General features: G+C 37.8%; 1 protein-coding gene across 2 annotated transcripts; it reads left to right on the top strand.

Moving 5' to 3' along the window:
• Positions 1 to 24,355: 24,355 nt before the first annotated feature.
• Positions 24,356 to 27,626, top strand: LOC126733382 (APO protein 3, mitochondrial-like). Of its 2 annotated transcripts, none has more exons than XM_050436683.1 (4): positions 24,356 to 24,561; positions 25,205 to 25,492; positions 26,168 to 26,598; positions 26,879 to 27,626. In XM_050436683.1, the coding sequence occupies exons 2-4, from the start codon at positions 25,344 to 25,346 to the stop codon at positions 27,286 to 27,288; spliced, it is 990 nt and encodes a 329-aa protein (XP_050292640.1). In that variant the 5' UTR covers positions 24,356 to 24,561; positions 25,205 to 25,343; the 3' UTR covers positions 27,289 to 27,626. The 2 variants fall into 2 exon arrangements, with proteins under 2 accessions (XP_050292640.1, XP_050292639.1); XM_050436682.1 differs by having other exon boundaries at positions 25,093 to 25,492.
• The last annotated feature ends 147 nt before the right edge of the window (positions 27,627 to 27,773 follow it).

The following is a 27,773-nucleotide window of genomic DNA, read 5'->3' as shown; positions in this document are numbered from 1 at the left end:
ATGATTTTATGCAGCTTTTTGAGGCTTTGATGAATAGACTTGATGCAGCTGGGCTGGAGCTTTTTGTGGTGCAAGCTTGGACTGTGTGGAATCAGAGGAACACGATGGTGCATGGAGGACAGATAAAGAATCCTTGCTGGCTGAACAGACGTGCAACAGACTACCTGGACGAGTTCAGAAAGGCGCAGGAGCAGCTGGTTGTTTCGAATACAACTTCAAACGTACACCATTGGAAGCCTCCACCTCAGACTATGTATAAGTTGAATTTTGACGTAGCTGTGTTCATGGAGCAGCAAAGTTCTGGAATTGGAGCAATAATCCGAAATGCACAGGGGCAAGTAATGGCTGGAATGTCAGCTAAAAGGCCCTATGTGAGAAATAGTGAAGAGGCAGAAGCTTTGGCGTGTCGACAAGTAGTTGTTTTTGCCTTGGAAGCTGGATTTTCAGAGCTTGTAATTGAGGGTGATAACAGCACAGTAATGAAAGCCATCTCGGGTTTGTCTTACCATAATTCCTTGCTTGGGCATGTATATGAGGATATTTGTGCTTACCTAAATGGGATGCAGCTGGTTTCAATAAGTTGTATTAAGAGAGGGGGGAATATTGTTGCGCATTCTTTAGCAAAGTATGCAAAAAATATTAGTGATGTAGTCTATTGGTTAGAGGACTCACCACCACCTGCGGTGGAGGCTTTGTACCAAGATTCTTTACATGTTAGTGAATGAATGAATGCCTTGTTTTCAAAAAAATACTAATTAAAAAGGAAAAAAAAAACTCCTAATATAATGCATATTAATTAAAGGAACCATAAAAGTCCAATCTATAATATATATATATAACAGAAACATCTGAATCTCTCACAATTTTTCACGTCAACACAATATTTAAATAAATTATTTATTGTTTAGTCCAAACTTAACAATGAGTGAAACTCTATCTTTCTAACAAGTCTAACTTAAACTCAAACTTATCATTGTCATTTTTTTAAACAAGATTATTTTTGTTTAATCCAAACTTAATAAAAAGTGAAACTCTATCTCTCTAACAAATCCAACTTAAACTCAAACTCAAACATTGATAATTTATCTCCAAATTTGCGAGGTTAATCATGAACACTATAAAAGTAAAGCAAACCCCAATATTTTTTTTTAAAGCCGAGTAGAGATATGAGCTCTTCTTATGTTATTTTCTTTTCCTCTACTTTGTTAAAAATTTTATTTTTTATTTTATATTTTATGGGTTTTCATGTATTTTTTAAAAAGTAATTTTCGTACATGAACCACCAAACTCTCTTTAGCCGTTTTTTACAAGATAAAAAAGCTGGCAATAGTTGAAATTATTCTTTTGAATGTAGCTCATCTTTCTCTTATATTTCTCTATTATTTAGTTATATATATTTTGTTTTGTTTCAATAATTTCTAAGAAGTGAATCATATGATTCTTTAATATTTTTTGGTTTTTCAGAAGTTTTAATATCTAAATTTTTGAGTTATTTTTTTGCAGTATCTAAAACTATCTGACAATTTTTTTGTAAATCATTGCATGTTCAAGCAATGGCTTCTTCATCAAATTGCAACACAAATTGAAGTCATACAAGATTAAATCATGCAATGATATAATTTCTTAATTTTTTTATAAAATTATTTTAATTTATCTCACAAATAGGTAGGTTCCTGAAAGTTCAAAAACGTGTACAAAAACACTTTTGAACGTTTAGACCCCCAAAAACCAACTTAACCAACACAAGCAATATGTCAAACAACTAATGTGCGGAAACTTAACATATGCTATAATATGGAATTGGTTAAACAACTATCTAAGCCATAACAAAATAAACCACAGCAGATAATGTAAAGGCAGAGATAGAGAGGAAGGAAGATGCAAACACAGAGATAACACCAGATGTGTTATCGAAGAGGAAACCGAAGACCTCGGCGAAAAACCTCTCCGCCGCCCTCCAAGCGGTAATCAATCCACTAGAAAATACAGTTGGGATACAAGGACAGCAATAGACCCTCCAAGCCTAATCTACCCAATGCACCTAAGCCCTCCAAGCTTCTTGCTCCAACGAGGTTGCGCCGAACCTTTTTCTTTTCTAGCTTTCCGGATTCCGCTACTACACCGTAGCATCAACCAATGAAGATTGGCTCCTTCCTAACTGCTTCCCAGAACTCCAAACGATTGTCTCACAGAGATGATGATGGTGAGAACCAGGTTTGGTATAATGCCTCTCAAGGATTTAACAATGGAGAGGAAGAGAGTGAGGGAATTTGATGAGACTCTAAGGTAGGGATTGTGTGTGAAACAATCTTGTTTTTCTTTAGGGTTTCTCTCTCAAAATTCTCTCTGGAAGCTCTCTTTCAATCGTGGGTTAAAAGGGTATTTATACTGGAGTGAAGAGGAATGTGAAACGTCAGGTTTTTTCCAAAACAGGGGTGGCTCGCGGCTTGACCTCGCGGCTTGACCAAGTCGCGATATCCAGTCGCGAGTTAACCGTATGGCCAGTTGTCCTGTTTTGTCCTGTAGTGCTCCAGCTAGCATGACTGTTCATCTTCCAGCATGCTTGGCACGTGTGCAGCTTCTGGCGACTTGCAGCCGCGAGTCCACCAGCGAGTCCCAGCCGCGACACTCTGTTTTCTTGCACACTCTTGAGCAATCTTCACTCTATCTCACTTACTACCCTTACAACAATCCCACCTAAATACAGAGTTACTAAATGCTGAATTACAAGCAAATTTGGCACGGAATAAAGCCAATTAGATGGTTGAATAAATTCAACCTTACAATCTCCCCCTTTGGCTATTCCGTGACAAAACCCTAAAACAGACTCTAGACTTAACATGTGAGTTGGGAACAGTTGAACAAAACTCACTCACACCTAACTCTAGAAGCTGTGAAGCACTTGAATCATATGAACATAAACTCCTGAAACACAACAATACACCATGATCATTGTAAGCAGAAAATTATAAATGCATATGAAACAGGCAATATGAAATCAAGCAAAGATGGAGTTAATAAACAAACCATGGCTTGATCAACCAAGTGAACACCACAAGGTAGTGATCACAGTGCTCATTCACACTTGGAATGAACACAAGGACATACAAGTTAACAAGCACAAGGCAAGACACTTGTATGCTCAACACTCAACCAATGCATAGCACACAAGGCATATGCATCTAGGAACAATCCTACAAGGGCACAAGAGTGACAGTACATAAACCAAAATGCAGAACATTTAGATTAAGGTACTGATTTCAACAAAGCATAAAGGCTGCACTTAAGCAAGGTACATACCATAAAGCCTACAAATTATGCATAAAACAATAACCCTAAAAGCTTACAAAAGCACATGGGTACATACCAACAAATACCTGAATAACAGTTTTACAAAACACAATATATCAACTTAAAGAGAAGAAAGAAACAAAAAAAATTAAAGACACTCCCCCTTAGATAAAGACGCTCCCCCTTAGGGTAATATCCACCCCCTCTGATTATGCCTATCACTCCCCCTTTTTGTCATGGAATAGGCTAGTCATCCTCTTCTAGCTTTCTCTGAATTTGATCCAACTGAGTCTGAAGAGAAGTAAACTTCATATCCCATCGGTTGCTTTGATGGTGTAGAGAAGCAGTGAGTCCAGACATCTTTGTATTCAACTCGTGGACAGAGGAAACAATGCGATCAAGTTTCTCATCGAGGGAGAGATTGCTGAACTGAGAGTCATTGTGAGATGCAGAAGTTTCTGGTTTGGCTCTCTTCCGACTATGTCCAACACTTGCATTGTATGTACGCATGTTAATCGGACTCGGTTTGGGGATAGGAGACTCATCAGCCGTTGGATAAATTCCCTTGAGCTTCAAGATCCGTGAAATGAGACTGCAGAAAAGAATGCAGATCCGAGACTCACTTCGAAGAACTGTTTTGCGCAGAACATGAAAGATATGAGCACAAATGTCGATTTCTTCATCAGAGATTAGATCATGAAGAAACAAAGCACGTCCGAGATTCATATACCCAGTACTTGATAAAGGGTACAAATTGTGAAACATCACAATTGTAAGCACTCGCAGTTTCGGAGAAAGGGAGGAAACACTGATGGATTTGCCATTGGGTGAGAACTCCAAGTCTTGACCAAGACTTTGTTTGAGAAGCTCCTCATCAGGACATAGATCATCATAGACCGGTGAATGACGAAAAATGGGTCTGTTGATGTGAAGAATTTCTGCCAGGTATGTAGGAGAGACAGAAAAGCTCTTTTGCCGAACCCAGCACTTAAGTTCATCTCCTTCCACAATTGCGTTAGCATAAAATTCTTTAACCAACTCTTCATACACGATATCCGGATCAGAGAGAAGGTAATTCCAATCCTTGTGAGCAAAACATATTGGAATGTCAGTGTTGTGAAGTGAGGGCAGATCCACAGCTCTCTCTAGTAATGGTGTGGCATGAAGAAAAAAATTCTCATATGACTGATAGGCTGAATAGGATCTGAACTTATTGGGATTGAATCGCTGTGATGAAGAGCGAGTCACTTTCGGGAGAGGTGTGTCTTCATCAACATCAATTACGGGTTCCTTCCCTTTGGAAGAACCTCCTTTCACAGCAGCCTTTTTGAATGGAGACATGACCAGTCTGTATTATAAACAAGGGAAATGACAGAACACAATCCAACAGACTATATCAGTAGTGGGTTAGTGAAAATTTAGGAACAATGAAGAAACCCTAACAGCTAGATGAGTATGGTCAGAAAGTAACAATGAGGGACACCAAAGGCCCAAATTAGAACTACACAGTATAGAGAGATCAAATATAACCACATAATCAGCTGAAAAAGGACCAAAATCAACACCACATCAACAAGATACCACACAAGATCAAAGTGAAACATGATAGCAACAGCAGATCAGACAAAAATTAGCTAACCCTAGCTAAGCACATGATGAAGAACACAACCAACAAAATAAATTAGCTCAAAACCAGAAGCACAGGCTACCATAAGCTAAGAAAGGACAACGATGACATCACAAAACCCATCACAAAACCACAAGCAAAAGTGAATAATCCAGAGGGAAAACCAAGACATTAGGAAAATTAGAGTGCAAGACAGAGAACCATACCTGTTAGTCGACGATTTTTAGCTGAGAAGAAGCAAACAATGGAGATCGACAATGGAGGCACGGTGTGAAAGGGAAAGTGCAGAAGTAAAAGACAATGAACAGTCACAAAAAGATCGAGGGAAAACAGAAAATTTTAAAAACTGCCCCTGTATGTCCAAAACACGCGATTTTCGCGACTGGATTAAGTCGCCACATAGTCGCCAGCTCAAGCCGCCAAATCACTCAAGAACAAAGTTTTGAAAAATTTTTCTAAGTGTTTTTCGCGACTGGAAGGTCTACCTGCGAGTGAGTCGCGAGCTGAGCCGCGAAAATCTCTGAGTGAATCTCGCGACTGGACCTTCCACTCGCGAACAAGTCGCCAAAACTGACCAGCGAAGATGCGACTGAGACTCGCGACTTGACATACCCGCGACTGAGCCACCAAAACAGGGCAAAACTGTATTTTTGAAATTTTCAGATTTTTCAACAAAACACTTTCCAAAAACACCTAAAACACTCAAAAATCTTTTTGTGCTTGAATTAACAAAGATTGAGCATGTGAAAACACATTTTATCAAGTACAATCACACAAATGAATATGGCATTTATTGAACATAAACTTGTGTGTTGTGTGTGGATATCAACAATGAGATAGTCCTTTGTCTAATGTGAAGCTTCAATGATCAATTCAACCAAGGCATACACAATTAGCACTAGATCATGTGACCAATCTCAATTATAGAAATATGTATATATGACCTCCCACACAACTTGATAACATAACTTGGAGCTTTTCATTTGACTCCACTTTCAAACATAACATTTGATCTTTTTGATCTTTTTGAGACAATCATCTCTCATTGTGAGAGGGATATGTACCATTTCTCTTTGAAGAACAGGCCTTTGGCCTTTTTGAATGAAATTTCTCTTTTAATATAAGGTCGCTTACCCTTTTTCCTAGTCAAATACTAGAATGTGCGACAGGCTTTTGCAGCTCAATATCTCTTTTCATTTGGAGATTTACATTTGGTGAGCTCTTTTTAGCAAAACAAAAATAAAAAGTGGGAAGATATATAGACACAAGTCTATGCATGTCTCAAGATCAACATAACCATTCACTAATCATTCATGATAAGGTTGAAGATCTATTTACAACAATCACATAGATTTCAAGATTTTTCCCATAGTGATATGAGTGCATGAAAACAAGCAATGCTCGAAAATGCACAAAGCCATTAGCACAAAGGTACAAGGCAAAATAAGTTTTGAGACAAAACTCAACAAAGTCAATCAAGCTTTTTGATTTTCTAATTTTTATGTGATTTTTGGATTTTTGACACAAGAAACAAAAAAAGATTGAACAAACACAAAAATAACCAGCAGTATACACAAAAGAACAAACAAACAAGAAACATGTTGCAAAAAAAATGTGTGCCCCAACACAGACAGATATAACATATTATAAAAATGTGAAGCACACAACACACAAGAGAGTCAAGGAATTGTACCGACACCAATGGTCTTACGGAGTGATTCAAACCGTGGACCATCGAGAGGCTTGGTGAAGATATCTGCCTTTTGATTGTCGGTGTGTATGAACTCAAGACACACAACTCTTTCCTCTACCAAATCCCGAATGAAATGGTAACGTATCTCTATGTGTTTGGATTTTGAATGCTGAACAGGATTTTTGGAAAGATTGATGGCACTGGTGTTGTCACAGAAGACACACATCGTTTCTTGAGGAATTCCATAGTCATGAAGTAATTTCTTCATCCAAAGAAGCTGAGTGCAGCAACTTCCAGCAGCGATGTATTCTGCTTCTGCAGTAGATAGAGACACTGAATTCTGCTTCTTGCTCATCCACGAAATAAGATTGTTACCAAGATAAAAACAGCCGCCTGAAGTGCTTTTCCGATCGTCTACACTGCCAGCCCAGTCAGCATCCGAATACCTAGCAAGACACGCATTTGAGTCTTTTGAATACCATAGACCATAGTTTGCAGTACCATTCACATATCGAATGATTCGCTTAGCAGCAGTCAGATGAGATTCCTTCGGATTAGCTTGGTACCTGGCACAAACGCCCACACTGAAAGCAATGTCCGGTCTACTTGCTGTAAGGTAGAGCAAACTTCCTATGATGCTCCTATACAATGTAGGACTTACTTCAACTCCTGATGAATCCACATTCAGTTTAGTGGAAGAGCTCATGGGAGTGGAGGCATGTTTTTTGGAGTCTAGGCCAAACTTCTTGACAATATTTCTGGCATACTTCTCTTGAGATACAAATATACCCTCCTTCTATTGTTTGACTTGAAGACCCAAAAAGAATGTGAGCTCCCCCACCATGCTCATCTCAAACTCCTTTTTCATCTCCTCAGAAAATTCAGTAGCACGATCTTCGATAGTTGCTCCAAACACTATGTCATCAACATAGACTTGTGCCACAAGGAGATAATCTTCATCATTTTTGACAAATAGAGTTCGATCGGCGTACCCTCTCTTGAAACCTCTATCTAGAAGATAATGTGTAAGACGATCGTACCAGGCTCTAGGCGCTTGTTTTAAACCATATAGTGCTTTCTTCAATCTTAATACATGATCTGGAAAATGAGGATCCTCAAATCCTTTTGGTTGCTCAACAAAAACCTCTTCATTTAGATATCCATTCAGAAAAGCACACTTAACATCCATTTGATAAAGTTTGAACTTCAAAGTGCACGCAATGGACATGAGGATTCGAATGGATTCTAGTCTTGCCACCGGAGCAAATGATTCATCAAAATCCACCCCTTCTACTTGTGTGTATCCTTGAGCCACCAACCGAGACTTGTTTCGAATTATCTCTCCATCTTCATCAGTTTTGTTTTTAAAAATCCACTTTGTGCCTATAACATGAACGTTCTCAGGCCGTGGAGCAAGTTCCCACGCGTCATTCCTCACAAACTGATTCAGTTCTTCATGCATTGACTCAACCCAATTCTCATCTTGAAGAGCCTCTTCAACCCTTTTTGGTTCAAACTGTGCAAGATAACAGTGATATGTTACATGATTGGCTAGCAGAATATTTCCTTTCCTGAGGCGAAGACCGTCATCAAGTGATCCTATGATATTACTTTCCGGATGATTCTTGATAATTCTTGAGGATGGCCTTTTTGAAGTGGAAACTTCATCACTACGAGAGATAGGAGGATGAACTTCGGGAGGAGTAAGAGGGCTTGAAGTTCTAGACATCGATCTCGTTTCTCTTCTTGGGTTGATGGGAGTCGATTCTACTTCTGGTATAGGTTCTTCACCTTCTATATCCAAAGCTTCTACCTCAACATCAGGCTCTTCGGTGCTCGGCCCTTCTACATCATCAATCATTTCCACCTTAGGTAAGGCATCATCAATCTTGACATTTATGGATTCCATCACAGTCTTTGTTCTCTTGTTAAACACTCTATATGCTCGACTTGTAGTAGAGTAGCCAAGAAAAATACCCTCATCACTTCTTGCATCAAACTTCCCAAGATTCTCTCGATCATTTAAGATATAACATTTACTTCCAAATACCCGGAAATACTTCACTTTAGGCTTCTTCTCATTCCATATCTCATATGCAGTCTTCTTTGTACCAACTCGAAAGAAAATCCTATTGCCAATGTGACACGAGGTGTTGACAGCTTCTCCCCAAAATTTTTGAGATATTTGCTTGTTAAGCAACATGACTCTTGCCATCTCTTGAATCACACGATTTTTTCTCTCTACCACTCCATTTTGTTGTGGAGTTTTGGGAGCTGAAAACTCTCTTTTAATACCATTCTTCTCACAGAAGGACTCGAATCTTGCATTCTCAAATTCTCTCCCATGATCACTTCTAACTTTGGCTATTGGAATCCCCTTTTCATTTTGTAATTTCTTGCACAGAATCTCCAGCCTCTCACAAGCTTCTGATTTTTCTCTAAGGAATTCAACCCAAGTGTATCTTGAGTAGTCGTCCACAATGACCATAATATATCTTTTTCCCCCTAGGCTTTCAGTTCTGGTGGGCCCCATCAGATCAACATGAAGTAACTCCAAACAACGAGAGGTGGCTATCACATTTACCTTGTGATGACTAGCCTTAGTTTGCTTCCCCATTTGACATGCACCACAAATGGTCTTCTTTACTTTTCCAAACTTAGGAAGTCCCTCAAATGCTTCAAGTTTGGAGACTTTTGCTACTTGTTTGAAGTTGGCATGCCCAAATCTGTGATGCCACAGCTCCAACATATCCACCCGAGCACTTCTACACGATATTGGTGCCGTCGGAACTATTCCATAACAATTATCCGTAGTCCGATTTCCTTCTAAGACCTGAATCCCCTCTTTATTGATGATCAAACATCCTTTCTTGGAGAATTGTACCAGGAAGTCGTCATCACAAATTTGAGTGATGCTCAGCAAATTCGCCTTCAGCCCTTTTATGAACAGCACATCTTTCAACAGAGGCAAACCGGGTATCTCAATGGTTCCTTTGCCTAGGACTTGAGCATGGCTTCCATCCCCAAAGGTCACATAGTCACCCACCTTTTCTTTGAGTGACTTAAACAGTGACTTATCCCCTGTCATATGGCGAGAACACCCACTATCAAGATACCACAAACACGCATTAAACACCTTTAATGAGGTATGCACAAATAGGTTCACATGTGACAGACAATCTTGACCTTCAAACACAAACTCATCATCAGGTTTCATGCTACTCTTAGATTGATTTTTCATTTTCAGATTCTCAATCATCTCACACAACATTCTATTCTTTCTTTTATATTTCTTAATCAATGATTTTGATTCAGATATGCTACTGTGTAAGGCAAGATTCTGATTCTCAAGATATTTCAGCATGTGAACAAAAACTCTAGCATGTTTCTTAGTTATTAATAACTCTACAAGATCATCAGTAAGACACCTTTCAGACATATGCATAGAGACATTTTCACAAACACTTGAGCTACAATTCAGCATGGTATAAACAAAAAAAAACAACAACCACAACTCAGGGGTCTAGGATCACACTGAGGTAATAACACCAACAGCAGTGTACCCGCTCTGATACCAATTGAAAGTTCAAAAACGTGTACAAAAACACTTTTGAACGTTTAGACCCCCAAAAACCAACTTAACCAACACAAGCAATATGTCAAACAACTAGTGTGCGGAAACTTAACATATGCTATAATATGGAATTGGTTAAACAACTATCTAAGCCATAACAAAATAAACCACAGCAGATAATGTAAAGGCAGAGATAGAGAGGAAGGAAGATGCAAACACAGAGATAACACCAGATGTGTTATCGAAGAGGAAACCGAAGACCTCGGCGAAAAACCTCTCCGCCGCCCTCCAAGCGGTAATCAATCCACTAGAAAATACAGTTGGGATACAAGGACAGCAATAGACCCTCCAAGCCTAATCTACCCAATGCACCTAAGCCCTCCAAGCTTCTTGCTCCAACGAGGTTGCGCCGAACCTTTTTCTTTTCTAGCTTTCCGGATTCCGCTACTACACCGTAGCATCAACCAATGAAGATTGACTCCTTCCTAACTGCTTCCCAGAACTCCAAACGACTGTCTCACAGAGATGATGATGGTGAGAACCAGGTTTGGTATAATGCCTCTCAAGGATTTAACAATGGAGAGGAAGAGAGTGAGGGAATTTGATGAGACTCTAAGGTAGGGATTGTGTGTGAAACAATCTTGTTTTTCTTTAGGGTTTCTCTCTCAAAATTCTCTCTGGAAGCTCTCTTTCAATCGTGGGTTAAAAGGGTATTTATACTGGAGTGAAGAGGAATGTGAAACGTCAGGTTTTTTCCAAAACAGGGGTGGCTCGCGGCTTGACCTCGCGGCTTGACCAAGTCGCGATATCCAGTCGCGAGTTAACCGTATGGCCAGTTGTCCTGTTTTGTCCTGTAGTGCTCCAGCTAGCATGACTGTTCATCTTCCAGCATGCTTGGCACGTGTGCAGCTTCTGGCGACTTGCAGCCGCGAGTCCACCCGCGAGTCCCAGCCGCGACACTCTGTTTTCTTGCACACTCTTGAGCAATCTTCACTCTATCTCACACACTACCCTTACAACAATCCCACCTAAATACAGGGTTACTAAATGCTGAATTACAAGCAAATTTGGCACGGAATAAAGCCAATTAGATGGTTGAATAAATTCAACCTTACAGTTCCCGTGTATAACACATGTTAGCGATTAGTATATTATAAAAGCTAGATCCCAACATGGTGGATGCGCACAATATAATCATGCCACATGTACATTTACTAAAGCATATAACATTGGCATGTAGCAAAATCCTCAATTTTTTTTTTTTTTTTTGACGGAAGACAATAGAGAAAAATAAAGAATGTTTTTGTTAGAGAGAAATTTTACTTTAACCTAATCTAAGTGTATATGTGTGTGAAACTCCTTCTTGGAGATTTGAACTCCGACCCTTGCCCTCCTACACTTCTCAAGTACTTATATTTGTGGAGTGACCATTATACCAAGGGTGTGTGGTGGTCAAAATCCTCAATAAATTAGGGTGATATGGACTAATAATGCTATGTGACGAGTTTCAATTTGTTTAAGTTATACACATCACCCACATGACATGTTATTCAAGGGTACAATAATTGTTGAGACTTAAATACTAATTAAAAAGGAAAAAAATCCAAATATAATGCATATTATTTAAAGGTACCATAAAAGTCCAATACCATAATTAGGCAATTATCTAATACCATAATTAATTACTCCTTAAAAAAAATCTTTCACCACCCCCCCCCCCCCCCCCCCCAAAAAAAAAGAAAAAGAAAAAAGGGAGTGGGGACACAGCCGTTTGTGGGGAGTTCAAATCGAAAGTTTTGGGTTTAAAAAAAATGTATATTTTGTTTTCCTATTTGATGCCAATTTGCCATTATTTTTCTTTGCCCTTTTTTTATTGTAACCATCCAATAGGATGGGGGACCCACTTAACAAAGCAATCTACTCCTTCCTTTGAGAACAATGTGCAAATTCTATTTCTCTCTTTAATTGTGTTTTGAACCAATGAGCATAGTTTTCATACGGAAAAAAATGCGCTAAATCTCAGACCAAGATAATTTATTATTGTTCTTGTTACAATTTTCTCTAGTTATAAAAGGATTTTAGTTAGTGTGGGGGAGTCTTAGCAAATTCAATTGATAAAAATTTGATATAGTAAACTAAAGAATTTGGGTACGAATCTCACCTTACCCAAACAAAACTTATTATCATATTGGCTTTTTAAGCTGATGGTAAAAAACAATCAACATAGATTCTATTGAATATAAAAATAAAAAAAATCAAGAAATTGCACTTTAGTTTGCTACTTTCTTGCCAAGTATTATATAAAATAACCACGCAAATGGCATATCTGATTTCCTACATAGTAGCAGAAGTTGCAGAACCCCACAATTTGCACTTTCTTTAAAAAAATGAAGCCACCATTAAAGTACTACAACTAGTACACATTTTGAATATTGTTTTCTTAAAATGCACTTATGACAACAACGGTTTGAAGCTCTGAACTCGGCAGAGGCTACAATTGAGAACACAGCAGAATTTCTAGAAGTCAGTAAGAAAATGGATGATTTACTAATGAAGCAAGAGATTTTTTGGGCTCAGAGGTCAAGGATTCCTTGGCTTAAACATGGGGATAGGAATACAAAGTTTTTTCATGCAAAGGCATCTCAGCGGAGGTGAAAGAATTACATACAGAGAATTAAAAATGTTGACAATGAATGGGTTGATGGTTTGGATGGTATTGCAAAGGTTGCCAACGATTATTTTGAGAATTTATTTTTGGCAGGGAGGTGTGACCAGAAGGAAGAATGTCTGAGTGCAGTACCTCACAAGGTGACTCATGATATGCAAGAAGTTTTGTCCAGTGATTTTAGTGCTGAAGAAGTAAAGGCGACGCTGTTCCAAATGGGACCCACCAAGGCTCCTGGACTTGATGGTATGAACGCTCTATTCTACCAAAAATTTTGGCATGTTGTGAGTAATAATGTAGTCCATGCTGTGTTGGATTTTCTGAATTCTGGTAATATGGTGCCTGATGTTAATCACACTAATATTGTCCTTATCCCCAAGATTAAGTCCCCTGAGAAATGTCTAATTTTCGGCCTATTAGTCTTTGCAATGTGATATATAAAATAATTTCTAAGGTTTTGGCGAACCGTTTAAAGCAGATTCTTCCCCAAATAATTTCCCCAACTCAAAGCGCCTTTGTCCCAGGGCGACTTATCACAGATAATGTATTGGTGGCCTATGAGACTTTACATGCTATGCATTGCCGGAAAAAGGGCAAAAAAGGCTCACTTGCTTTGAAATTGGATATAAGTAAAGTCTATGATCGAGTGGAATGACCTTTTTTACATGGGGTCATGTCTAAACTGGGCTTCTCTAAGAGGTGGATCAGTAGGGTGATGGAATGTGTCACTACGCCGTCTTTCTCCATACTTATTAATGGCAAACCCTATGGTAATATTTCTACATCTAGAGGTCTCCGGCAAGGAGATCCTCTTTCACCTTATTTGTTTCTTTTGTGTGCAGAGGGCTTTACTTCACTATTGACAAGGGCAGAAATGGAGGGACGCATTACTGTAGGAGAGCACCCACAATCTCCAACTTACTTTTTGCAAATGACTCATTGCTCTTTTGCCAAACCGCTCAAAGAGAAGTTGAAGAAATTACTAAAATCCTCCAGGTTTATGCAGGTGCCTCAGGCTAAAGCATTAGCATGGATAAGTCATCAGTCTACTTTAGTAGCAATACCCCAGAAACACAGAGGGCTTGGGTCAAGTCGACATTAGGGGTGAAGGAGGTGGAGAAATTTGAATCCTACTTAGGTCTACCTACTTTTATTGGGAGAGCAAAAACCCAAACTTTTTCCTTTCTGAAGGATAGGGTTTGGAAAAAATTGCAAGGTTGGAAGGGTTTGATGCTCTGTAGAGCGGGGAAGGAGGTACTTATAAAAGCGGTGGCCCAATCGATCCCAACTTACACAATGGGTGTGTTTCAATTGCCCAAGTCTTTGTGTGATGATCTTGAAGCCATGTGTGCAAAGTTTTGGTGGGGACAAGTGGGGAATGAGAGGAAGATTCACTGCAAAAGCTAGAGTTCATTGACTATTTCTAAGAAAAAGGGTGGCATGGGGTTCCAGGATTTGAGATCATTTAATCTTGCAATGTTGGCGAAGCAAGGCTGGAGGTTGATACATGAGAATGGGTCACTATTGTCTCAATGCTTCAAAGCAAAATACTTCCCAAGGTGTCACTTTCTTGATGTAGTTGTACTCCCAAATAATAGCTCGTATGTGTGGAGAAACATTATGGCAGCAAAGCCAATTTTAGAGAAAGGGTGTTGTTGGCAGGTTGGTGATGGCTCTTCCATTAGGATTTTTTCGGATAAGTGGCTCCCTAACCATCCCACGAATAAGGTTTAGTTCCTCTGTATGAAGAAGATGAGGGGAGGACAGTTTCTGAGCTTATAGACCTGGGGCAAAGAGAGTGGAGGAGAGAGTTTATTATGGCAAATTTCCATAATGAGGATGCTGGTGCTATATGCCGTATTCCCCTGAGTCATAGGCGTGTCATGGATTCCATTGTTTGGCTTCAATAATAAAAAGGGTGTGTACTCTGTCACATCTGGGTATCATGTAGCTAGGCAGATTATGTGAGATGGTGATGTGGCTGAAAGCTCCTCAGGTCCAAGGGGCCAATTTGTTTGGGCTAAACTCTGGAATCTTCATGTTCCAACCAAGATCAAGGTTTTTGGGTGGCGAGCATGTCAAGATATCCTACCAACCAGAGTGAACCTAACAAGAAGGAAAATAGTCACAAACAACACTTGTGAGTGCTGCAAGAGAGCTCCAGAGACCGAGATTCATGTGCTATGGGAATGTGGGGTGGCTCAGGACATATGCGCTGGAAGTCAAGTCAGATTACAAAAACACACTAGAGATCAAGTGGACACTTTGTAGTTATTTGAAAGCTTGCTTGACCGACTCCCTGTAACTGAGTTTGAATTGTTCTTAGTACAGGCTTGGTTAATTTGGAACCAAAGGAATACAATAATTTATAGGGGAAAATTAAAGGATCCAAACTAGCTATATAAAAGAGCAGTGGAGTTTTTGTAGGAGTTTCAACAAGCCCAGGATCAACTGCATATTCCAGCAACGCAACCAAGTGTGACTGTGTGGCAACCTCCCCCCACATCAATTTTTAAATTGAATTTTGATGCTGCTATTTTCGTTGAGCTAAAGTGTTCAGGTTTTGGCGCAATTATTCAAAATGAAAAGGGAGAGGTGATGGCAGCTATGTCGATCAAAGGACCACCCGTTGCGGATAGCGAAGAGGCCGAGGTTCAAGCATGTAGAAAAGCCCTGGAGTTCACAACAGATGCTGGGTTCACGAACTTGATCATAGAAGGAGATAATGTCAATGTGATGCGTTCAATTTCTTCCCAGGTTCCCTGTCTTTCCTTGCTTGGAGGTGTATACAGTGATGTCCTCTGTCTAATTCATGGCTTGCACTGGAAGGCTATCAACTGTGTCAAACGGGAAGCCAATATAGTGGCCCACTCTCTTGCTAGATTTGCTAGGAATGTCCATGATGAACAGTACTGGATGCCCCCCCCCCCCCCCCCCGCGCCAGCTTTACATGCTTTGTACAATGACTTTTTATCTAGTGAATGAATGAATGTTGCTCCCGGTTTCAAAAAAAAAAAAAAGATATTTAAGATACCCTTTTCCACATGTTAAATATTAGCTTTGATACACCATGAGGGCTATTAAATGATACAATGTTCAAACCCTTTTCTCTATCTCCTTTAAAGCATGCTTCAGGTCCTTTTTTTTTTAATTGTATGCTTAAGGTCTTTATATATATAAAAGAATTTTTTTTTTCCTCAAACTAGAATGACACTGAAAAACACTGTTAGACACTCCAAATGAAGTATATATAATTGATATCGGATGTAACTTAAATATAAAAAGAGCAAGTGGTTTTTTTTAATTTTTGTAATTATGATTGATCAAATTTGTTGGCTCATTAGTCATTACCATGTGTATTATATGCATGTAATAATATTCACAATTGATCATATCCAATAAAAATGACATGAAGGTGAAAAAAAGGGAATCATTATCAAAGTCACTCTCGAAAGTAGGAATTAAACGAGAAATAAAAATGTCACCTTCAAAATAAACAATTAATAATTGTAGAAGGATGGGTGGAGAAGAAAATAGTAGAATGCGTCTAAACTTTAAAAAGGTCAAAATTTTACACTTAATTAATTGCTTGAGGCAATTTTTTTTCCCTATTTTCAAGTTTATATAACTATTCAACCTCCACTATATGGAGAAGTACCACTTTTCAATGAAGAAGAAGGTGCAGAATGCCCTTGCTATGCCATCCACTTGGTGTAGATGTTCCTTCCCCCCACAATATTGAAATAGAACTGTTCATGTTAGGGGATTTAGGCCCTAGTTGTGCTAATTAACCAATTAATAAGCCGAGCATATTAATTAGTCCAACTATAAATGTTCAAGGCTTGGTTAATGTAATCACGCATAATATTTCACAAAATAAAAAATAGCTAAAACACATGAACATGCAATATGATAATGTAGGGAAAATCAATGGAACAACTATTTCTAAGTGAAAATTACTACAAGTCATGAGGGCTTAACCACCAACTCCAAGAAAAACAAATCCACTATAAAAAAATCGAAGTTTACAAATAGAATAATTATATTATAATTTGATACCTCATGTAGAACTTATTAACATTACCCAATACAGCTCCAAATTCACAGACTCTTTTATAGATTAGTGACTTTTGATCGATCTGAGTTGTTATCAAAATTCAAGAAACTTCAATTCTTCTTGGGCTTGAATCCTTGGTCTTGTCTTGGACTTGAACCAAACTTCAAACACACTCAAGACTCACTAAACACATAAAACATGAATACATTTTATCATGACTTGCTAATTTGATCCAATGGACTCAACAATTCATCGACACAAAATTCATTCTAAAAATGGTATAAACTCTAAACATAATGAACACAAACTTTCAAAGAAAAATATTACAAAGGAGTTGTAAATCTGTTAAGAAGAAGATTAAGGGTGCAATTGAATTGAAGAAGGGTAAAATAGAATTGAAGAATGGAAGCAAGTGTGGTTTGAAGAAAATAGTTGCACAAACAAGGCAGTGTGATCAAAGCAGAAACCAAAAGAGGCTTAAGATGTGGTTGAAGAAATTACTTGCAATGTTGAAGAGTTAAGCAAAAGCATGTGAGTTACACGTGTGAGAGAGTAGTTAGTTAGATGTAGAGTGACACTTGTCCTAATCTTATTGGAAGAGAGTTTTAGGGAATTTTGTTAGAGTTTGTTAGAGTTTTTCCCGTGCTTTTGCTCCTCTTTTTGATCTGTAACTGCTAGTATAAATAGAGGTTAATGTGTGTAAATTAGTTAGTCTTTGTAATTCACAGAATTTAGCAATAAAAGTTTCTCTCTTTCACTCAAAATTTTCTCTCTATTTTCTAGAGCTTTCTTGAACTTTCTGTGATTTTCTTTCTTGATTTGAGGCTTCTTGTTTTAGCTTGTGATTTTAACATGGTATTAGAGCGTTAAACAAGATCAAATCAGATCAAATTTTTTTTTTCTTTTGCTTGAATTCTCTGAATTTCATCTTGTTCTTCTTCAAGCTTTGAAGCTCCATTAATGGCGTCCACTAAAGAAGCTTCAAACAATCAATCTTCTTCTACTATGAATGAAGATTCTGTCAATCCTTTCTTTCTTAGTCGTAGTGATAACAACACAGTTCAACTAGTGTCTCAGAAGTTGATTGGAGGAAAGAACTATTTTCCAAGGGCTAAATCAATGATCATTTCACTCACTGCTAAACACAAGATTGGATCTATTGATGGCACAATACTAGAACCAAATCCAGATTCACCTCAATTCATCTTATGGACACGATGCAACATGACAGTTCTGAGTTGGATCATCAATTCAGTCTCACCTGGCATTGGTTTTATCATCATGTATATAGATAATGCTAGAGCAATTTGGCTTGATTTGCATCACAGGTTTTCTCAGAAAAGTAGACCTAGAATCTTTGAGCTTCAAAAGGAATCTGCCTATCTTGTACAAGGTCAATTCTCTATGGAGGATTATACAAAGTTCAAGGCTTTGGTTGATGAATTGGCTAACTACCAATCTATTCCTCTCTGTAAGTGTCCTTGCACTTGTGGAGCTCAAAGAATCACTTTAGATCTTCATGATCATGATCACGTAATGAGATTCTTGATGGGATTAAATGATTCCTATTAAGCTATTAGAGGTTAGATTTTGCTGTATAAGCCTCTACCTGATATTAACAAGGTTCTTTCCTTGATCTTGCAAGAGGAGAAACAAAGAAGCTTCAAGAATGGTGAATTCACTGGTCCTGTCATAACCCATCCTATTGAAGCCACAGCATTGTATTCCAATGCAAGTTCTGGTTCAAAACACAGTCACAGTGGCAAAGAAAATTCCAAGAAGGAAGGACCTATTTGCACCCACTATGGGAAATCAGGGCATATAACAGACAAGTGCTATAGGCTACATGGTTTTCCACCAGGATTTAAGTTCAAAAACGAATCCATGGCAAACCAAGTCTCTTGCAATCAGATAGTAGGATTTGGGACTATCAATCATAGTCAAATTGGAGAAGAATCTGTTTTTTCAACTCCACAGTGTCCAATCTCCAAGTCATAATATGAACAACTTTTAGCCTTCTTGAATTCACAATCAGTTGGTGAAATCACTCAGCATTCAGCTTCAGCTTCATAGCAACTAGCTAGCTTGACCACTACAGGAGCAAGTACTTCACAGCCTTTGGCATTAAGTGCTTCCACTTCCAATTATCTCAACAATTTCTCAAGTAAAGCCTTTTGTTCTTCATCCATTACAGTTCCAAATTCAACTATTTTCACTGCTGAAGTAGTAAATAGATCAGCTTTTGATAAAACAGATTGGATCATTGACATAGGGGCTACTAATCATATGATCCATTCCGTCTTAGTTTTTAGTTCCATCACTTGGGTTTCTAATTCTTTTGTTTACTTACCTAATGGTGAAAAGGTCTTAGTGACTCATATTGGCACAGAACATCTCACTAAAACCTTAATTCTTACTGATGTGTTATGTGTTCCTTCTTTTACCTTTAACCTCATGTCTATTAGTAAATTGAACAAATCACAATATTGTTCCCTTATTTTTCTTGGATCATTTTGCTTCATTCAGGATCTTGCTCTTTGGAGCATGATTGATTTGGGTAGAGAGCAAAATGGATTGTATCTGCTGGATAACAAGTACAAGGATTTGTCTTTTATCCCAGCCTCTACTCACTATCATTCAGTTTCTACTCATTCTGATCTTTGGCATTTTAGACTAAGGCACCCTTCAAGTGGTAAACTTGAGCTTGTAAATAAGATTGTGTTTTTTGTACAGTGTAATAAGACTGCTCATTGTGACATTTGTCCAATGGCAAAGCAAAAGAGATTGCCTTTCTCTTTTAGCACTCACGTTTCTAATTTACCTTTTGATCTAATTCATTGTGATTTGTGGGGTTTTTTTTCTACTCTTATTGTTGATGGATACAAGTATTTTTTTTACTATTGTTGATGATTTCTCTAGATGTACTTGGATTTATTTGATGAAAACTAAATCAGAAACTTAGGTTCTATTGCCACAGTTTTATGCTTTTGTTGAAACTCAGTTTAATAGGAAAATAAAGTGCATGAGAATAGACAACAGCATTGAGTTTCTGCTAAGAGATTTTTTTTAAATCCAAGGGCATAATGCACCACTTGAGTTGTGTTGAAACCCCTCAACAAAATTCAATTGTGGAGAGAAAGCATCAATGCATTTTAAATGTGGCTAGAGCACTTAAATTCCAATCAAATATTCCTTTAGAAATTTGGGGAGATTGTGTGCTCACAACTGTTTACCTTATCAACTTGTTACCTTCTTCTGTTCTTGCAAATAAGACACCCTTTGAAGTTCTTTTTGGACAATTACCTTGTTTTTCACACCTTAGGGTGTTTGGATGTCTTTATTATGCATCTACACTTGCACACAACAGGCACAAATTTTTACCTAGAGCCACTAAATGTGTGTTTCTAGGTTATCCTTTTAGTGTTAAAGGTTATAAACTAATGGATCTTGCTACACATTCAATATTCATCTCAAGAGATGTGCACTTTTATGAGTCCATATTCCCTTTTCAATCTCATGTTCTTCCTCAGAGCCTTGATCCTTTTGATTCTGATCCTTTGACAGATGTGCGTCCTTCCTCTGAAACTAATCCTTCTTTTATCACACCTATCTCCTTAGATTTTATTTCCTCACCTACTTTTTCTAATGAGCATCTTCCCATTACTATTAGTGATTTTGCAGTAGATACTAATGCTACTATAGAATGTGTTCCTCTAGATGCTTCTGTTAATGATGTTACTTCACCATCTCTTGCACTTGATTCACCCATTGATCCACCTCTTCCAATTACTACTATACCTTCCACTCAACTTAGAAAATCCACTAGGGTCCATAAACTGCCTTCTTACTTGCAGGACTATTCTTGTTCTTTGCTTACCAATAAACCACCTTCAGGTAGTCCTTATGATATTGCACAACACCTTTCTTATGCTAACCTTAGCACTTCCCATTAAGCTTTTGCTCTTGCTGCTAGTGTTGAAGTTGAACCTGAGTTTTACCATCAGGCTGTGCTTTCAAAGGCTTGGCAGGAAGCAATGGATAAGGAGATTTCTGCTTTAGAGCTCAATCATGCTTGGGATGTTGTTCCTTTACCCCCTGGTAAGGCTCCAATTGGGTGTAAATGGGTTTATAGGATAAAATATAACCCAGATGGTTCAGTGGAGAGGTATAAAGCCAGATTAATGGCTAAAGGGTATACTCAGCAAGAAGGGCTGGATTACTCCGAAACTTTTTCACCAGTTGCTAAATCAGTCTCAGTTAGGGTGTTGTTATGCATTGCTGCTATCAAAGGTTGGCCTTTGCATTAGTTAGATGTTAACAATGTCTTCCTTCATGGTGATTTCGATGAGGAAGTGTATATGTCTTTACTCCAGGGATTTCACAACAAAGGGGGCTGCTCTAATGCTACTGCTAGACCTCTTGTATGCAAGTTGAGGAAGTCTCTTTATGGCTTGAAGCAAGCCAGCAGGCAATGGCATGCCAAATTGTCAACAACAATCACTGAGTTAGGATTTGTGCAGACCAAATCTGAGTATGCTTTTTTTGTACACACAAAGGGTTCTTGTTTCATAGCTCTTGTAGTGTATGTTGATGACATATTGATCATTGGAAATGATTCACAATGTGTAGCTAATTTGAAGAAGCTTTTGGATACTAAGTTTGGGATAAAAGACTTAGGAGCCTTGAAGTATTTCTTGGGTTTAGAAGTGGCCATAAATGAGAAGGGTATAAGTCTTAATAAAAGAAAGTATGCGTTAGAAGTGCTATCAGATTCAGGAATGTTAGGTTGCAAGCCCATGAGAACACCTATGGAATAGCATCTCAGATTGTCCAAGGATGAGGGTGAGTTAATTGATGATCCTTCACAATATAGGAGGTTAATTGGAAGGTTGATGTACCTTACCTTGACCAAACCTGACATCTGTTATGTTGTAAACAGATTGAGTCAATTCTTGAACAAGCCTAGGCAGCCTTACATGTTGGCAGCACTTAGGGTTTTGCAATACATTAAGGGTACTCCAGGGCAAGGTTTGTTTTTCTCAGCAAAATCAGATTTCCAGTTGAAAGCATTTTGTGATGCAAATTGGGCTACCTGCCCTGATACTAGAAAGTCATTGACATGGTATTGTGTATTTCTTGGAGAGAATTTGATTTCTTGGAGATCAAAAAAACAAAATATTGTGTCTAGACCTTCAGCTGAGGTTGAATACAGGTCAATGGCTTCAACTTGCTGTGAAATTACTTGGCTTTTCTACTTGCTTGAAGATTTTAGAATTGAGCATTCAAAAGCTACACTTCTCTATTGTGAGAACAAGGCAGCTTTACACATAGCTGCAAATCCTGTGTTCCATGAGAGGACTAAACATATTGAAGTGGATTGCCACTTGATTAGGGAGAAGATACAGGCAAGTATGATCAAAACTTTTCATGTGAGAACTAATTTGCAATTGGCTGATGTATTCACTAAAGCACTTGGTGTACCTGTCTTCATGGACCTAATAAGTAGGCTAGGCTTGATCAACATTTTCAGTACCAGCATTACTTATCCAAAGTCACTACAAGACACAGAACTTATTTCTATAGCAGAAGTAGCTTTGGTCTTGAGGGGGGCTGTTAAGAAGAATATTAAGGGTGCAATTGAATTGAAGAAGGGTAAAACAAAATTGAAGAATGGAAGCAAGTGCGGTTTGAAGAAAACAGTTGCACAAACAAGGCAGTGTGATCAAAGTAGAAACCAGAAGAGGCTTAAGGTGTGGTTGAAGAAATTACTTGCAATGTTGAAGAGCTATGCAAAAGCATATGAGTTACACGTGTGAGAGAGTAGTTAGTTAGTTAGATGTAGAGTGACACTTGTCCTAATCTTATTGGAGGAGAGTTTTTGGGAATTTTGTTAGAGTTTTTCCGGTGCTTTTGCTCCTCTTTTTGATTTGTAACTGCTAGTATAAATAGAGGTTAATGTGTGTAAATTAGTTAGTCTTTGTAATTCATAGAATTTAGCAATAAAATTCTCTCTTTCACTCAAAATTTTCTCTCTATTTTCTAGAGCTTTCTTGAACTTTCTATGATTTTCTTTCTTGATTTGAGGCTTCTTGTTTTAGCTTGTGATTTTAACAAAATCCACAAATGGAGATTTGTTTTTTCTTTGGGCTGCCTTGGAAAATGCATAATTAAAAACTTGTAACTTTTTCAAAGAACTTAAGAAGTTAATGTGGGCTGGTGAGAGGATGAACTTGTGTCAACTTTAACAGTTCCCAGCGTAACGATTTATCTAGATGCCGGTACAAAAGTTTTTTTTTTCAAGGCGCCATTGATTTCTATCAAAAGTCGCCTTAACAAGTCCTACAATAGTTTTAGAAGCAATACAGCTTTCCACTTATTCTATTAAATACAAAATTCTTTTTAATCTCATGCAACTCTTAAAGAATTTTTTATGAGAATGAATGGAGAAAATTGTAAGTAATGGCGTCTAAATTTTTTAAGCTGATAACTTTGTTCTCCATAGTTGGTTTTAATTTTTATCTAAAACAACAAAACACAGATCAAACCCATAAACTAGATCAAACCAAACACAGAGATCAAACCCATAAACCAACACATATTAAACCCAAATCAAACCATAAAGGCATAAACCAACACAAACCCAGTTATCTAAAGTAAACACAACCCAACCACAGCCACTTGACCCAATTTTGAAAATGGAGCCACAACCACTTGAGCTAATCTAAAGAGAGAGGGGAAGATGTGTTCAAGAGGGTGAATGAGTTCAAGAAGGAGCTCAACCATGGAGGTCAAGAGAGAGAGAGAGAGAGAGAGAGAGAATAATATAAAATTGTGTGTTGATGAACATTGTCTTTTTTGACAAATTGTGATGCATGACAGTTTTAGTTGAGTTTAGCTATATGTTTTCTGAGAAGCTAATTTGTTGAATTTGGTGTGAATGCCCACATTATGTAGACGAGCTATGCTAAGTTGCACCGATACGGATACGGGTACGGATACGACATGGGTACGAATACGGGAGTACGACAATTTTTGAAAAATAAGGGTACGACACAGCGTTGGTACGGCAATTAAATAATTAATTAAATTTTATATTTAGGCATATTTTTAGTAAAATATTATAATTTAGCTTTATAAATTATAAAGTAAAATCTCATTTTAGTAAATTCACCTACAATATTTAACTTTAATAAATAAATAAAACTATAGGAAGACACACAAATACAAAAGTCTCTAATTTCATGATAAACATTATAATTTATAAGGCAAAAGGCAGAGTAAAGATACAAAAGAAATTAAAAATATACCCCAAACACGCCCAAAGCAGTGAGTCTGTGACGTGAGAGTGGGATTAAAAAAAGGTGTAGTGGTGTAGTGATAAGTAACACGCCCAAAGCAGATAAAGTCATTAAATAAAAAAATAATAATAATAATAAAAAATAAAAAATAAAAAAAAAGAAGGAGAGAAATGAGAAATCGCGAAACAGAGAGAGAGAAGAGAAAAACCTGTCCACGCCGAGAGAGAGAGAGAGGGCAGAGGGCACGGCGACTCGCCGATCGGCCCGATCTAGCACCGGCGAGGGACAGAGGGCAGCGGGCAGAGGGAGAAGACTGAAGAGAAGGTCGGGCTGTCCTGTGGGTTCCAACTTTCACGGTAATGTTTTCTCAGACTCAAGCTTTCTTGTTTTAGGGTATATCACAAAATCAACGTTATAGATTTGTCCATCTGTCAAAATCTGAGATTTTTTTTTTGTTTTTTTTAACCCATGATATTTGATTGTATGGTAAAAGGACTGGGAAAGTGCTTTGGTCCTTTCGTGATATGTTTATAGTTTCACAGTTGATGGCCATGGAAACATATCTTGCTTCAGAGATGCTGATATCAATGTATAAAAAAAAAAAAAAAAAATACACCTGCTCTTTTTGGCAGTTGGAACTTGGAAATTAGAACTGCAATTTTTATTTCAGACAAATTCACTTACCATATCATATTTTCATACTAAGATGTTAAAATGAGTCCCTAAACAGTGATTTTATACTGCCAGTTCAATGTTACTATCACAATAACTGAAGCAATGCAAGTAGCCAAAGTTCTAAGCTGATTTTTATTAATGTGAATTGTTTGAAGAGTGATGGTTTTTTTGATGCATTATACATGTAAATCTTGTGCTATTGTTTATTGCAGAGATGGGTAAATTGTCATGAGCAGAAATGTTGCGTGGACGAATTAGAAACGTGGTAAATTTGCTTGATATGATCACAGAAAGATCTGCTGAAAACTTTATTGGGATAAACAGGCATTTCTGTGGTTGGTATTCAACTGGCTCTTCTCACGTGGAGCTACCAATTAAGCGTAAGAAGTCTGAGAGGAAGCCATTGGTGACAAGTGTTAATGAACTCAAGCGTGAAGCTAGGTTGAGGAGGAAAGAGAAGCAGATGGTGCAGGAGAACACTCTGCGGCCTCCCGAAAATGGACTGTTGGTCAAGGGATTAGTTCCAGTTGCTCATGAAGTGTATGCTGCCAGGGCCAAGCTTAATGCTTGTGTCTCGAGGATTGTTAAGAGCATTGCTATTTTTTCTTGCAGGTAAACCCGTAAAAGGCATATGCTTTTTAAAAATTTTTGAGCAACCAGTTATGTAACTATGTAAGGCTGTTGGTTGAATTTCTAGTGATGTGTGTCTTTAAATAGATGGGATTCCCACAAAAACATCCTTGAAGTTATAGTTAAAGAAAATGGCACTTATTGAAAAGAACAATTAATGTGTGTTATTCTGCTCTTAGTGGGTTAGGAAAAAAAGTATATTTTGAGGGTTTTAGTTAAATTGAAATGGCTTATATCTAGATTCATGAATCATGAAACAAAGAATCTGATATTAAAACATTTTTATATTCACTCCATTACTAGGATTTTTTTTTTTCACATATGTAATGTTGTAATGTTGGTTTAACTTGATATAACATTTTTAAAAGATAGATGACACAATTTTCAGAAAATCACAATTCTAAGAAACAGTAGGCATTGATGAATTTATTTGCCTTGAAAAAAACAACAACAATCGGCATTACGTGTGAACATTAATCCAGAAAATCTGGTTATGTTAAGTCCTTAATTAATTAAACTAGATATGGAGTAAAAAAAAGTTCAACACCTATGGGTAAGTATTTTATTTTGGAATGGTTATCTTTTTGATTTTTTTTTTTTTTTTTTTTTTTGGGGGGGAAAAACCTGTCTTGTGAAATGGCTGTCTATTGCATGCAGCTTGTGTGGAGAGGTTCATGTTGGTGATCCACCACACAGAATTAGGACATGCGATGTTGCTGGTAGCCTGAAAAACAAAGAGCACACTTGGGAAAGAGGAGGTGTGGAGCATATTTTGCCTCTTGTAGAATCATTTCATCTATATGACCGGGTAGGGAGAGCTGTTTCTCATAATGAGCAGCTCCAAGTGGATCAAATTCCAGCAATTGTAGAATTGTGTGTTCAAGCAGGTTTTGACATACCCGAGTACCCTACAAGGAGAAGGACCTTCCCTATTTACAGTCTTGCTGGTAAAGTTATAGATTTTGAGCGGAGATTTCCCAAAGAGGACACACCTGGCAAAGATATTAACACATATGGGTTTTGGGATAAGAAAAAGAAGTCAAGTGAAGAAAACAAGTTTTTTGACTTGCATTCCGATGATGTACAAGGTCTGTTTTCTTCTAGCTACTCTTTTCCAAGTTGAAAAAATCTATGACTCTTTTCATCAGAAGATTACTCCTCAGCAACCTTCAATTGCCATTGGTGTCTTGGGTGTCATGGATCATTATTCCAGTTCTCATTTTTATCATTTTTATAATTCTTGAAGATTATTTTCTCCAGGACCTGATTAGCATTTACTTACTATATTTTAACCATTATTGGGGAAAAAAAGTTAAAAGTTCTAAACCACTTTTTTACACAAGCATCTAATGCTCTAGCATTATGCAGCTATTGCCGTTCAAGGCATGGAGGCATGGGAAAGAATGCGTTCAGGAGCATCAAAACTTATGAAGAAGTATGCTGTCCAAACTTGTGGATATTGTTCAGAGATGCAAGTGGGGCCCAAGGGTCACAAGGTAAGGAATTGCCAAGCTTTTAAACACCAGATGAGGGATGGGCAACATGCTTGGCAGGAGGCAACAGTTGATGATTTAATTCCTCCAGTGTATGTGTGGCATGTTCGAGATAGGCATAGTGGTGAGCCACTTGTAAATGGTTTGAAGAGGTACTATGGTATGTTGCCTGCAGTGGTGGAACTATTTGCTCAAGCTGGGGCATATGTGGGTGATCATTATGCGGGTGTCATGAGAGAAGATGTTGCAGTTCCTGAATTAGATGAACTAAAGTGGGTTGTGTAATGTTTGAGTAGAATTAGTGTCAGATGCTGCCTACTCGTTTGAAAAAGAAAGTGAGCTTTGTCAATTGCCATCACTCTGTCTTCTTTGCTACAAACAGCTCATTGTTATAGTGTGAAATCTGTATGTGCACAAATAGCATGTGCAAAACTTGTGCATATCTCACTATCTACTAGTTTTGCACGAATTATCTAGGATGCATGGGGGTACAATCTCTCTCTCGGGGAAAAAGGAAATGAAGGTTGTGTGCATACATTTGTTTGTTTCAATATGCTCTTGTTCACTTACATACGTTGGGCTCTTGAGCTAAATGAGACTAGTTTTGTTCTCTTGCCTTTAAAGCCTACTCTAATATATTCCCCGTTTATGCAAAAAAAAAAAAAATTTCTTGGATAGTAAGTAAGCAGGATTGTGTCTCTAATCTCTTGGATAATAACTCAATAAGAATAAATTTGGCTGTCTTTAACCTATTAACATTCACTAATCAT

This window comes from Quercus robur, chromosome 6 (assembly GCF_932294415.1).
Source record: "Quercus robur chromosome 6, dhQueRobu3.1, whole genome shotgun sequence".
Taxonomy (NCBI): domain Eukaryota; kingdom Viridiplantae; phylum Streptophyta; class Magnoliopsida; order Fagales; family Fagaceae; genus Quercus; species Quercus robur.
This window is presented reverse-complemented; position numbering and strand designations above follow the sequence as displayed.

Coding starts and splice junctions, on each gene's coding strand:
- LOC126733382 (XM_050436682.1), top strand. CDS start 25,119: ATGTTGCGTGGACGAATTAGAAACGTGGTAAATTTGCTTGATATGATC. Junction 25,493..26,167: donor ATTGCTATTTTTTCTTGCAG/GTAAACCCGTAA, acceptor TATTGCATGCAG/CTTGTGTGGAGAGGTTCATG. Junction 26,599..26,878: donor GCATTCCGATGATGTACAAG/GTCTGTTTTCTT, acceptor AGCATTATGCAG/CTATTGCCGTTCAAGGCATG.